Source organism: Hippoglossus stenolepis, chromosome 17 (assembly GCF_022539355.2).
Source record: "Hippoglossus stenolepis isolate QCI-W04-F060 chromosome 17, HSTE1.2, whole genome shotgun sequence".
NCBI classification, from domain to species: domain Eukaryota; kingdom Metazoa; phylum Chordata; class Actinopteri; order Pleuronectiformes; family Pleuronectidae; genus Hippoglossus; species Hippoglossus stenolepis.
Window position 1 is genome coordinate 3,855,357 of NC_061499.1, and position 12,353 is coordinate 3,867,709.

The 12,353-nt window shown below is 45.0% G+C and overlaps 2 protein-coding genes across 2 annotated transcripts in view; both read right to left on the reverse strand.

Annotated features, from left to right (window-relative positions):
• Nucleotides 1-2,670: 2,670 nt before the first annotated feature.
• Nucleotides 2,671-7,104, reverse strand: gdf6b (growth differentiation factor 6b). Its single transcript, XM_035183536.2, has 2 exons — nucleotides 6,612-7,104; nucleotides 2,671-5,650 (listed from the first exon to the last, which is right to left on the reverse strand). The coding sequence occupies exons 1-2, from the start codon at nucleotides 6,961-6,963 to the stop codon at nucleotides 4,758-4,760; spliced, it is 1,245 nt and encodes a 414-aa protein (XP_035039427.1). The 5' UTR covers nucleotides 6,964-7,104; the 3' UTR covers nucleotides 2,671-4,757.
• Nucleotides 7,105-7,919: 815 nt separating this feature from the next.
• Nucleotides 7,920-12,353, reverse strand: part of LOC118125158 (fibrocystin-L-like) — a 35,695-nt gene continuing 31,261 nt past the window's right edge. Inside the window, exons 69-77 of the mRNA XM_047344235.1 lie at nucleotides 11,696-11,928; nucleotides 11,453-11,617; nucleotides 11,203-11,360; nucleotides 10,787-10,922; nucleotides 10,242-10,580; nucleotides 9,947-10,098; nucleotides 9,712-9,858; nucleotides 9,221-9,374; nucleotides 7,920-8,689 (exon numbers count right to left, since the gene is read on the reverse strand). Of these exons, the coding sequence (XP_047200191.1) occupies nucleotides 8,421-8,689; nucleotides 9,221-9,374; nucleotides 9,712-9,858; nucleotides 9,947-10,098; nucleotides 10,242-10,580; nucleotides 10,787-10,922; nucleotides 11,203-11,360; nucleotides 11,453-11,617; nucleotides 11,696-11,928 (1,753 nt within the window). The 3' untranslated portion in view covers nucleotides 7,920-8,420. The remainder of the gene's footprint in view (nucleotides 8,690-9,220; nucleotides 9,375-9,711; nucleotides 9,859-9,946; nucleotides 10,099-10,241; nucleotides 10,581-10,786; nucleotides 10,923-11,202; nucleotides 11,361-11,452; nucleotides 11,618-11,695; nucleotides 11,929-12,353) is intronic.

A 12,353-nucleotide genomic window follows, 5' to 3' on the forward strand; every position in this document is an offset into this window, starting at 1 on the left:
AAAAACAGTGTCTCTGTCAGTGATACAGGAAACTCAGGTCAGTGTGTCTGTTACCTGTGACATGAAAAATCATTATCACACAAGTCTGAAGATAGTTTATCAATTAATTCAGTTTAGCACAAACTTTTGGACTGAGAAAGATTGAATGTATTCTTCTCTTGTTTCTGTATCTTTTACTATTTTTTCCACCTAATTTATATTTACCACACTAGGCTCTGTAAAATAAAATACAATTTAATAACACCACAAATTACAAAATGTTCATTAAGTTGAATCAAGTCCTTTAAGAACAGTTTAAATTAAAACTGAACATTAAAACCTTCATTCAGGAGGATTCACTGCAGAACTCTATTATCAGTCTTATTAGCTGGGTGTAAGCTAGCTGTACCTAATAAACTGACACCTGAGTGTATGACTTACTTTTATTGGTAAAGTAGTGAATGAGTTCCACCAGCGACAACATTAAAATGTGATTAATGCTTCATTCAGCACTGATTTAATGATTTGTGGGTAGATCTGATTAAAAAGTTCTTCAAACAACATATTTATTGTTTTGATCAAATTTCTATTTCTATATTTCCACATGTAGTGAGGACCTGCTTCACATTGAAATACAGTCATTTAAACAAGGGGCGTAACTTGGTGGTCAAATTATTATTCCATATCAATAAATAGTAGCTGAGTAGAAAAATCACTTTTTATAACAAACCCTTTGTGCTCCAAATTAAACTGAGTAGAAAAACACTCTGTATGACTATTGGGGGGTTTGAACCAGCGGGGTTTGATTATTGGTGGTTCCGGTTACAGCCTCCGTCCCCCTGGTAAATTCCGGCCGAGCATTTAAATACTGTTGAAATCGTATTTATATCTTTTTAACAGTTATCAGGCTTTTTAAACAAACTTTTGCCAAGTTTGAAACCGGATTTGACCTTAAAAACCATCACTCAATCAAATGGAGAGGATTCAAGTGTGGAATCAAAAGTCAAAAAAACTTAAAAAAAGAGGAAAAAATCCGCAGCAAACAAACTTACAGAAAACTAAAGCAACGTAAAGTTTACATAACTAATCTGAGGAGTAACTTTCCTCACGTCACGGAGAGGATTTCCACTCTAAAGCCCCTCAGCTTGGGTTAACCAGAGCAAACACAGGGGTCAAGACGACAGGACGTCACTTTTCCCTGCGACTACGAGCAAACAAAAGAGACACGTGTCGGAATTACATCGTGTAAATACTCCAACGTTTCTCCTCGTTGCTGCGACGTCTTGGACACACACACACAGAAATCTAAATCTAGATCTAAATCTCTGTCTTCATTTCCGATCCCTTCCCAGCTTTCCTCTCGTCTTGCCTGGACTCTGGACATGTGTGAAACATTTACAAGAACAGAAAACCCCCCCGCCGCCCGCCGCCGCCCAAATCTGATAACAACGTCTGAATCCTGAGCTCGATTTACACCCGTCTTTGTTTCCCCGGCAAATATTTTGTCTCCATCTCGCAGCAAATCTGCCACAGTGGGACACAGCGCAGCAACGCCTCCGAACGCCGCTATAGAGACGCCGCATTCCAGCCTTTTGTCCTCAGCTGGCTGCTCCGAGCAGCTGCTTCAAACCCGCCGCCCCTTTTTTATATCTCACCTTGTTGTTTGGGCAGCGACGGCGAGGCCCTCCGAGAGCATCGCACACATTCCTTCCCCTCCACCCTCCTCCTCCTCCTCCTCCTCCTCCTCCTCTGCCCTCCCCTTGATTGCGGCCCTTTTCTAAAAGGACGTGCACGTTGTTTAATGTCCACAGCCCCCCGGAGACAATGGGCCACTTGACCTTTGACCCCGGTGAGGAAAAGACAGGTTTAATCTGATGTTGAGATCCTCCGCTGCCATTGTCCGAGGGACAGGGGACCCAATGTGGCTCTAGACCAAAGGGGGGGGGGTCACCACATCTGCCCACCAATTTGGTTGTCACATGGTGCACGACCCCCCCCCCCACACCTTCTCCGACCTCCACACAGAACCACGGCCCACCCAGGGAAGATGGCGCTCTCTCTCCACTTGTCTGCTGACCCTGTGTTCACCCTGAACACTGTCACTCACCTCGCTCGCCCCTTTCAACAGCAGCCATGGAAACTAATGAGCCAATAACATCGCGACCACTTGTTGATATCGATTGGTGGCGAGTAAAGTCTGTGCCGGGACAGATTAGGTGAACTGGCCCTTTAATCTGGATCAATCAATGGATTATGGATCGTTCCTCATGCTCAGATCACAAGAATTCGTAAAAAGGCGAATGTAGCTAATGATACCGAACAAAGCTTGTAAAGGTACTTTTGTCTCATCCTGTGCGTTAACTTCGATGTATTCGTGTTAGTTTACGAAACAGACGAAATGGAGCAGTACCACTGGAAATCGTCGGGGGGGGCAGTGTAGCCACGAGTTCAAGTGAGGAAGAAGAACAAAGGTACAAGTTTCTGTTGGAAATAGTTTTTTATATCTTTTGCTTAAGTCCTATAAAACGATGTCGTTCACTATATATCGTATCACTCATACAAGTGCAGCATAAATTAGATTTTTAATGCTATACGTGTTTGCTATCGCTACATAGCTAATGTTAGCATTGGCAGCAGTTTACTCAACGCTCTGGAAGAAAACATACGAGTTCAGATTATCGTGTGTATAGATTTAGTTACAGAAACAATACTTAAGGCACAAGGCTCTTATTTTGAAACATGAGACAGGAAGGACTTGTGTTAAGTCCCGTGAGAGGAGATACGTAAACACAGACGTGATCCACATTCTACAATCCAGATTACAACTGAAAATACTTAGTGTCACAAAGTGATCAGATTATCGTACATCGTGCGTTATTGATCGTATATTGATTCGAGGCTTCAGAGACGTCAACCCTTTGATCTTAATGCTACCACTTGATTTACTGATATCGTGTGTTACTCTCTCTCGCTTCTTTCTTATTCTGGCATCGTGTGAACCACATTCTCCACATGGGACAATATAAACTGAACAATATGGTTTGAGGTTGAGTTCTCGAATATCTTTCGACGCTGCAGGTCACAAATATTCAGACAGGTTGAGAGTCGAGGTTACTACGATGACACAAAGATCAAACACCACATTATATAGATCGTTAACTGTAAAATGAATAAAACACAAATGAAGGGTCATAGAATTTGAGACTGAAACAAGAAAATAAGGCTCAAAACATTTTTAATTTTTCCATTATTCTATTTTATACAGTTTATAAGAATAGATTATTTTGGTTAAACAATTAAAAAGATTATTTTACTCTGTAAAAAAATGTTACTAATTTACTTTTCTGCTGTAATAACGTGTCCCGATGTTTGACACTGGAGAGCAACGAGACGATCACGTCAAATCTAAACATGACACATAATCATTCATCCGTCTTTCTGTATCGATCAGTATAATATATTATTTTCAGATTCCAGAACAAAATGCAAAAACACACACACAAACAAATAAAAATGAAAAGGGGCTAAAACGTGCTTCTAATGTTTAAAACAACAGCACAGCCTGGAAACGGCTTCACCAGACATAAAGCAACGGTATTTTCCTTCGGCGATGAATTATTTCCTGTTTATATGTTCGTGATCAACACTGATACGACTCTAATATTTCACAGTCGGCGAGCAGAACATCGCTGTCACGTTTGGTTACAAAAACATTACCCACATGTGTTTATCTGAACCTGAACATCCAGATGTGTGACTCATGCCATCTGGAAGTTGTAACGGGAACAAAGCGGACAATAAAAAAGCAATAACTTATTCATAGAACATAAATTATTTTTCTTCCATATCAAATATTTACACATGGTACCTTTTTTGAACATCAGTGCATTACAGACAAAAATTATGTATCTCCTCCACAGAAAGAAAATAAAAAGATGATAAGTGACCTGGTGAGAAGTGTTCTGACGGAGGTCTGATCCAGGACAGTCCCTGAGTCCGAGGCCGCGTCAGGTGCGTAAAAATCGGCTTTTAAATCTCGGCAGAGACGTCACTCGATGACGTCCATTACGGGAGAAAAGCTGTTGATCTGAAGTTTATTACAAAACGTTGGCTGCAAAAGTGTAATCTGTCAATTTAACTCAGTCCTTAAATGTTGGATTTGTTCGAACGTAATGTGTTAGAGGATTTTTCTCACGGTCAAACTGCTGCGAAGGGAAGGAGACACAGTATTTATGAGGTTTTAGTTGTATTTACTTCATATATTCTGCCACATATCGTGTGAATTATTGTTAAATGATGAATCTAGTTGATCAATCCAAGTCCGTATTCGTGTTTTTTACATAGTCCTAGCAATTTAAACGTAGTGCTAAAGTCCTGTGGGCTGAGAAGTTCAAATTCTTTGCATAGTTTTGTAAGAGCAGATTTCTTTGTGTCAGCGAATGTGTCTTATTTAAAGAAATCTAAACATTTTGGGGAAAATATTCTCATCTTTCCTTTAGTTTGATGAGATTTTTATCTGACCAGTAAATATTTGACCAGACGTTTCTCCTTGAAAAGGCGACTTTGTATTTCCTAAGACAGAAAAACCAAAATGTTTGAGGTATTAAGCGTGACTGGTTTTGAAATGCATCACAAGTTTTTCTTTGAGTCTCCATGTTGTTAAGTTCTGCCTCTTTCAGGTGCGGCCTGGCCACCACACGGACTGTGATGCCGTTCGATTCCCACCACCCGCAGACAAACAAGAGAGGGAGGTCAAGGTGGACCACCCGTCGGCTCCACTACCTGCAGCCACACGACTCCACCACCATGTCCTCGTACTGTTTGTAGACCACGTTGTTTCCTGAGTCGATGTAGAGGATGCTGATGGGGCTGAGTTTGGAGGGGGCGCAGCAGCTGGGCGGCATGTTGCTGGGGTTCATGGAATTCATCAGAGTCTGGATGATGGCGTGGTTGGTGGGCTCCAGGTGGGAGCGCAGGGGGAAGTCACACACTCCCTCGCAGTGATACGCCTCGTAATCCAGCGGGGCGATGATCCAGTCGTCCCAGCCCAGATCTCTGAAGTTGACGTGCAGCGGCTTCTTGCTGCACCTGGATTTGGACTTTTTTCCGTGTCTTTTCCCGTGGCGGGTTTTGGACGCAGCCGTCCTCCTCCTCCTGCTGGCCTTGATGCCCGAGCCCCTCTCTTTGGCCTTCCTCCCCAGGCCCAGCAACGCCTTCCCTTCCCTCCTCTCGCTGAAGAGCGTCTGCCTCTTCTTCGACCGGGTGAACACCACCAGGATGGCTTTCTTCTGCTGCGGCCTGCCGTGTCGGTGCAAGCCCAGAAGGTGCAGGTCCAGCTCCCTCTCGGGGTTGTCCAGCATGGCCCTGAGCTCCAGACAGAAGGGCTTCCCTCGGCTCAGGTGCTGCCGCTCTTTGAAAATCTCCCACACGTCCAACACCTCCCACTTCGGCCTGTGGGAATCCTGCAGGTCCAGCGTTCTGGAGTCGAGCAGCTGCTGGTCGTGGCAGGAGAGGAGCTGGATGTCGACAGGGTCCGTCTCAGATATCCTGAAATTCCCAGACACTTTGGTGTATATCCTGAGCTCGGCTCCCAGCACCTCTGCTTTTTCGGAAAGGGTTGAGACATCGAACAGATACTGCTGCCTCCTCAGAGGGGAGAGTGGGAGGTCATCTGTGGAAAGCATTAACACAGAGGGTCAGACGCATTCTCACGGAGATGATGTGCATACCACGGATCTGACAGGACAAAATCCCACTATTGTCTGCACTGAATTAATCTGGGAGAAACACTGTGAGTCATGGGTGTTCAGACGGTGCTGCCAGCAAACACACACACACACACACACACACACACACACACACACACACACACACACACACACACACACACACACACACACACTGAGAGTGTGTCCATCATTTCTGGACACGTCCAAAACTTCATAACTTTCCAATGGGGCTCTACTGTCTGTCTTTAAAACTTCACCTGGGTTTTCCTCAGCTTCGATCCCAGCGCCTGCGTGTTGGTACAAAGACGTATTTTTGGAAACTGTGGAAATCTGACACACACCCGTTGAACACTGAATGTTTATGACCAATAATTCAATCTGTTTTTAGTTTCCCTGCTTATGAGCTTACTTATTTAGTCACGTCTTTAAATTGTCCTTTTATTTATCCATTCACCTGCTCTGTCTTTCACTTGTTGAATTGTCCCTTTTCATTTACTCCCCATAATAAAATTATTTGGCCCAAACATGGCCCACAAACCGTGTGGAATAACTGCACCTGGTCCGCTTCTGTTTGCCGGATCTGGGCCACAAGTGAGCCAGAGCAACACCGCATGTCAACCACAGGTGGCCCGGGTTTGTTTTGTGCTGTCTGGGCCATATTCACTATTTACCACATGGGCCACATCCAGATTTCACTTTGCCTGGAGGACAGCATGTTTGCCAAAAAAGGCCCATGTTTGTTTAAGTATACTTGGGCCAGAAGTGGGCCAGATGTGCCGGATCATTAACTGAAGTGTCCCACATCTGTCTGCTGTCTCGATTTAGACAGTCTGGTTTTATATCCTGCCTGTAAAAGCACTATAAATACACATTTACACACACGTACAGTGGAGCTCCACATACCTTGTCCACTGTCCACAAAACTCGCGATGGTGTTCGCAGCCTTTGAAGATCGAAAGAAACTTGCGTTCAGCCCCAGTTTCTCCGCCGTGGAGAAAGTTTTATAAATGGACAACATGTAGTCGTGAGGCTCGATCAAATCTTTGTTCGTCGCTTTGCTGTTTCTGTCGATGGACGGCGGCGGCGGCGCGTGAAACTCCTTGAAATACTTGGACGCTTCTTGTCCGTCGAAGATCTTCGTCACTTTGCTGCTCTTCTGCGCAGCGGGGGGGAAGATAGCCAGGGGCCGCACGCGGGGGGTCTCCCACACGAGCAGCAGAGCCCCGCAGAGAACCGACCAGTGGAGGAGAGCCATGCTCCGCTCTGTGCGCGGGATCCGAGCCGGAGCCTGAGCTGTGGCCTGCGGGGGACCGACTCATCCACTCTGCTGCGCACAGTGCGCACAGCTCCGGGGGCGCGGGCGGTGCGAAAGTTTTAAAAGAAAAGGGGCCGAGAACACGCCCACATTGTGCCGTTATCGTTCGGGGTAAATGGAGGACGCAAATTAAGGCTGTAAAACTAATTGTTCCTCTGTCACCTCCCTCCTCCTCCTCCTCCTCCCTCCTCCTCCCAGCTGCAGGAGGCAGATGTGCTGCTCTAAAGATGCGCATCTGGTGCATCTGCGGACTTTTTATGCTTCTGCAAGAAAAGCTGCTTCTGCAGAAGAACAAAAAAATCACGTTGACCTTTCCGGGATTATTATTGTTGTGGTTGTTCTGCAGAAGTTTGAAGCTTCTGAACATTAACTGCGGTGTCTCGCGCCCTCTAGTGGACAGCAGAGGACACAACAAGCAGCCAATCAGCGTCCTTCAGCACCATGGACAGAGGCTGCATTAAAAGTAATTAATCAAGAAACATGTTATGGTACAGAACGAATGAGGATTTAAAGCAACATCACAGTTTCAAGAAATTAATAATTCAATAAATAAACGATTGATTTGATGTTTCTGATGTGGAACTTGTAATTTATAAATGTTGCACTGGACATGAAGCTTCTCTTCTCTAACCATTTTTTAAACCCAATGCGTCCAACAAGGTATTTGCGTTTGGTTATTTGTGACTTTGGTTTTCCTGCCATGTGCCTTTTTCATTTACTGGTTTGTTTTGTACTGTGTTTATTCATCTAGTTCTCATGGAGTTTGGTGTCACGTCTCAAAGGCGTCACGGTCAGACTGAAGATGCACCAGAGACGAGACATGGACGAAGAAGAGAAGAGCCGACCTGCGTCCGTGTTGTGAAGAGAGCAACAAACACACCGAGGTGACACAAATGTGTTGAACAAGGAAAAGGAGATTTTATTGCAAAGAAAACAGTGTAAAATAAATCGTAAACAAAATGCAGACTTCACGTCTTCCTTCAGCTTGTTTGTGACTCGAGTTAGGAACTATTGCACTTGTTTTAAAGAGGAACGTTATATAGATCTTCCACCTTCTGTTTTTAACAGTCACATTAAACACACACTCACATATACTGAAGAGAAATCCCCCCCCCCCCGAACAAAACAGGACAGAAGTAATGGAAGGAGGATTGTAAGGCACAGATTCAAAATATAGATTCTTCATATTTGTTCGTTTCCACCCTAAATTTTACATTTTGACTCAAAGTCACCGTGGTTGATCATGTGATTATTTCCTACGTGCCTCTGAGTAACCCCAATACCCGCCATTTTGTTTAAATCTTACTATGAGAAAGAAAATAATTCTTCCTGTTAAAGTGAATAAAAGCAGAGGAATCCTTCATCAGACCCTGTTAGCTGTTCTCTCTCGGACGTCTCTAACATATGGGCGTCCCCTCGGAGCAGCACGCCACGGCGTAGATGATGCTGACCAGGCACAGGCTGCCGGCGGACACGGAGGTGCCGGAGCCGAAGATGCTGCCGTCGGTGGTGCCGTCGGTGGTGCCGCCGGTGGTGGTCTGTACGGTTGTTGCGGTGACGTTGTTGCCGGTCGTCGGCGGCTGAGTGGTGGGAGTGTCTTTGACAGTGAAGGAACGCGACTGAGCGCCCCACTCCTTCAGAGTGAAGACCATCGTCAGGTTCTCGCCTGCGGGGGGTAAACAAAGTGTCAAACGATCGTGACGTGAGATTCTTCTGCTCCAACTTTGAAAGTTAGGCTGAGACGTTAGATTGATATCTAAGTCACGATCTGCTTCATATATTCACAAACTATTCGTCTTTACTGATTATTCAAAGATTGTTTTAACAAAGTATTTTACTGTTTAAACATTTGAATTTTGAAACCAACAGTTGTGTTTATTATTGACCAATCTGCCAGTTATTTAAGTGATTAACCGATTAATCGTTTAGCAGATGAAATATTAAGAAATAGTGAAAGTATGCTAATCACTAAAGTTAGCGCTGCCTTTAATGACCTGAAATCAACCCTCACACCTGTTTATGCATCGTGACTATTTATGTGTTTATATTATAAATTCAGTGAGACTTTTAAAACCTGTTTAAACAAAGTAAAATTGAAATAGACAAATATTCTGAGCAGTAAATTCTTCAACATCATCTTGATCTGAAATCAGTTAAGGGTTAAGAACGTTTTTTAGAAATCCAGATGTACACGCACCACTGTTGACGATGGCCAGGTCGGTGAAGTTGGCCCAGCAGGAGCTGAACAGGATGGTGGAGTTTCCCTCGAGTCCGTCCACCATGTTTCCACTTGCGTTCTTCAGACTGGCCGTGACGGTGAGAGTCGTCACCCCCACAGAGATACAGTTTCCCTGCAAACGACAACACACGTCAGGACTTACAAGGTTTAACAGGAGGTTTAACATAACATCAATAGGATAAATATAACTGTGAAAAGCTTTATTTAAGATTAAAAGGCTCCAAATGAAAAATACAACTCTACAAATCCTGTTGCATCAAGTTGTAAGAAGATGAAATGATAAAGGGGCAGAATATTTGGACCACATGACTCTTCACTGTCAGTTTTCTACTATTTATTATCCCAATAAACCAATAACACAGTATAGTGACATCTGTGCTTGAGTCACAGCTCAGTAACATCAGATTTAACAGCAGCTGCTCAGTGAGAACGACGTCTCGGCTCCTCACCTCCTCGTTCACGGCCATCAGGCTGGGCTGCTGGAGCAGAGGACCCACAAACTGCCCGGCGACGGGGTCCATCATCACGAGCAGGTCGTTGATGCTGGACACGTAACTCACCTCAGGCTCCTCCCTCGTCACTTCCGCCAGGGCCTCCTGGGATTTAAAGCAGAAACGCAGCAGTGAGCAGACGTTTATCCAAACAGAGATTTATGTCATCGTAGTTTTGTCACTGGAGCTTCACCTTGTTCCATTCGGGGTCAGATGGTGGGGGGGGAGGCGGGATGACGCCCATCGAGGAGACGTTAAAGCCGATGGACCGACTGAGGTTTCCGGAAACTGCGGCTTGGCCGAGATCATCAGCGATGTTCTTCAACAGCTCGAAGTCCGCATCATCTGAGACGACACAGACAGAGGATAGAACCACGTGTGAGAGATTTCATGTCAGGTAAGTGCATCAAACCTTTTCTTTCTCCAATTTAGATTGTAATTTTTAATCTTCAGCTGGGTTCACATGTTGAAACCGTCTGTAAACGAACCGTTGGTGGTGTTGCTGGTTTGCTGGACGGGAGGTTTCCTGATCTCCACCTCCACCTTCAGGCCCGTCGACCTCTTCCTGCGCCGGCTGTCCTCTCGGATGATGTTTGTGATCCGGATCATGTTTGAAGGAACCTTGAGGAAGATGGCGAGGTTCTGGATCAGGTCCTCTCCGAAGAACTGGTCATTCGTCACCGCGGGCAGATCGAAGGAGAGGAAGAGAACCGGGGCAGTTCGGATCTCCGCCGGTTTGGAGCCTTTCAGGACGACCTTCAGCATCTTGAATTCTGGGTCAAAGTAGTTGGAGCCTTCGGTGGCGTTGAGCTGAGGGAAGTATTGACCTGAAGAGATGAAGTAAAGTCAAACAGAATATATGATCACAGGTAAAATGTTTTAAACGTCCCACACGCTGATACATACACCAAGACACGTCCTAAAGTCAGAGATCACTTTGTGTTTTATGTTTGTAATCACACAAATAAGAAAACAATGAAATGACAGTTCCTGGATGATTCAGTCCCGTTATCTGTGTGTGAACAGCTGGTACCTGCGGAGATGGGCTTCATCAGGGTGTAGTCGGTCTTTCCAGAGTTCCACTTGGCGTTAGTCGGAGGCAGGAGCTTGTTGTCGACGTACACATCCAACCGCTGAGGTTTGGAGTAGAAGACTGACACCAGGATGCTCTGCACAGAGTGAAGAACAAAAGGGGTTTGAGAGAAACTTAGATCAGGATTTGAGATAAACCGATTTTGACATTTTGGGACCAATGAGGATACAGATATCAGGGAGTTTAAAAAATCTGATGCAGATACATTTATTCTTTAAAAGAAAAGTTGTCATATCTGCAAACATAAGCATTGACACCAACATGTCAGTGAAAGGCTCATATCAGATTATTTTTGATCAGCCAACAGATAAATAGGAGTTAGTTAAAAGTGAATATTTAAAGCCGTGTTCTCTGACCTCGGTTGGATCAGCGTTGAGCATCATGAGGCGGAGCTTCTGGGGGCTGACGCTGGAGAAGAAGACGTCGAAGGAGTGACCAGTGGCCACGATGCTGTGGAAGAGCGACACCCTCTTCTGGCAGGTGTAGCCAGAACACCAACCCTGATCCTGAGGGCCTGCACACAAAGACACACAACTGAACGTCAGACACATTCTCCCTGTTACCTTTTACTGATTTTAGAAAGACCACAGAGATTTAGATCCCGACCGTTGAGGAGATCCAGATATCCGCCTCCGAGCACGGCGACGGGGGACAGACGTCTGGTCTCTGTGTCGGCGTCGAGACTCTCAATCACCAGCATTTTGTAGTTCAGCCCTGAACACTTGTAGCTCTGCCACGTGCTCATGTACTCGCACTCTTTCCTGATTACACCTGACGACAAGCAAACACAGCATTTAGTTTCTTCTAGTTGAAGAACTTAGATTTTGATTTGCATTAATTCTCCGTCACCTTTGTTGGGAGCGAGCTGGTTCACAGGGATGCGGCTGCCGTTGGGGTGAGTGAGCATGACTTTGGGGATGCGGCTGTCGCCCAGTCCTCTTCGGGGATCCCCTCCCCACGCAAACTCGGAGTGAGGCACCACGGCTCCCACTTTCCCCAGGAAGGAGCCGTCCAGGTCCTTCAGCATGCTCTTCTTCTTGGCATCACACTCCATGTCCACGCAGTCAGAGGGGTTCACTTTACTGAGGCACAGACACACACACACACACACACACAGTCAAGATCAGATTCTCTGTCACACACTTTAATGTGTGTAATCGTTTGTTCAAATGTGTTCATCAGGTTGAATCACATATTAATGTAGCAACAGTGAACTTGATAGACGCTTTATTTAACGATCATTTAGCATTTACTGATACATCTTACTGCTCGTTGCAGCCTTGTGTCAGAACACGTTTATGCTTAAATTAAAAAACTGTTTTCCGTGATTCTTTGAAAACCTTTTCTCGTGTTGCTGTTAAATTTAGATGTTATTTATTTTTTTCATATTGTCTGCTTTTTAAAACTAGAAATATTGCCCTGTGGTTTCCAGTCCCCCCAGGAACTTGACTTTGACCTTTGACCCCCCCCAAATCGAATCAGTTAATGTGTGAGTCAAACTGAGATT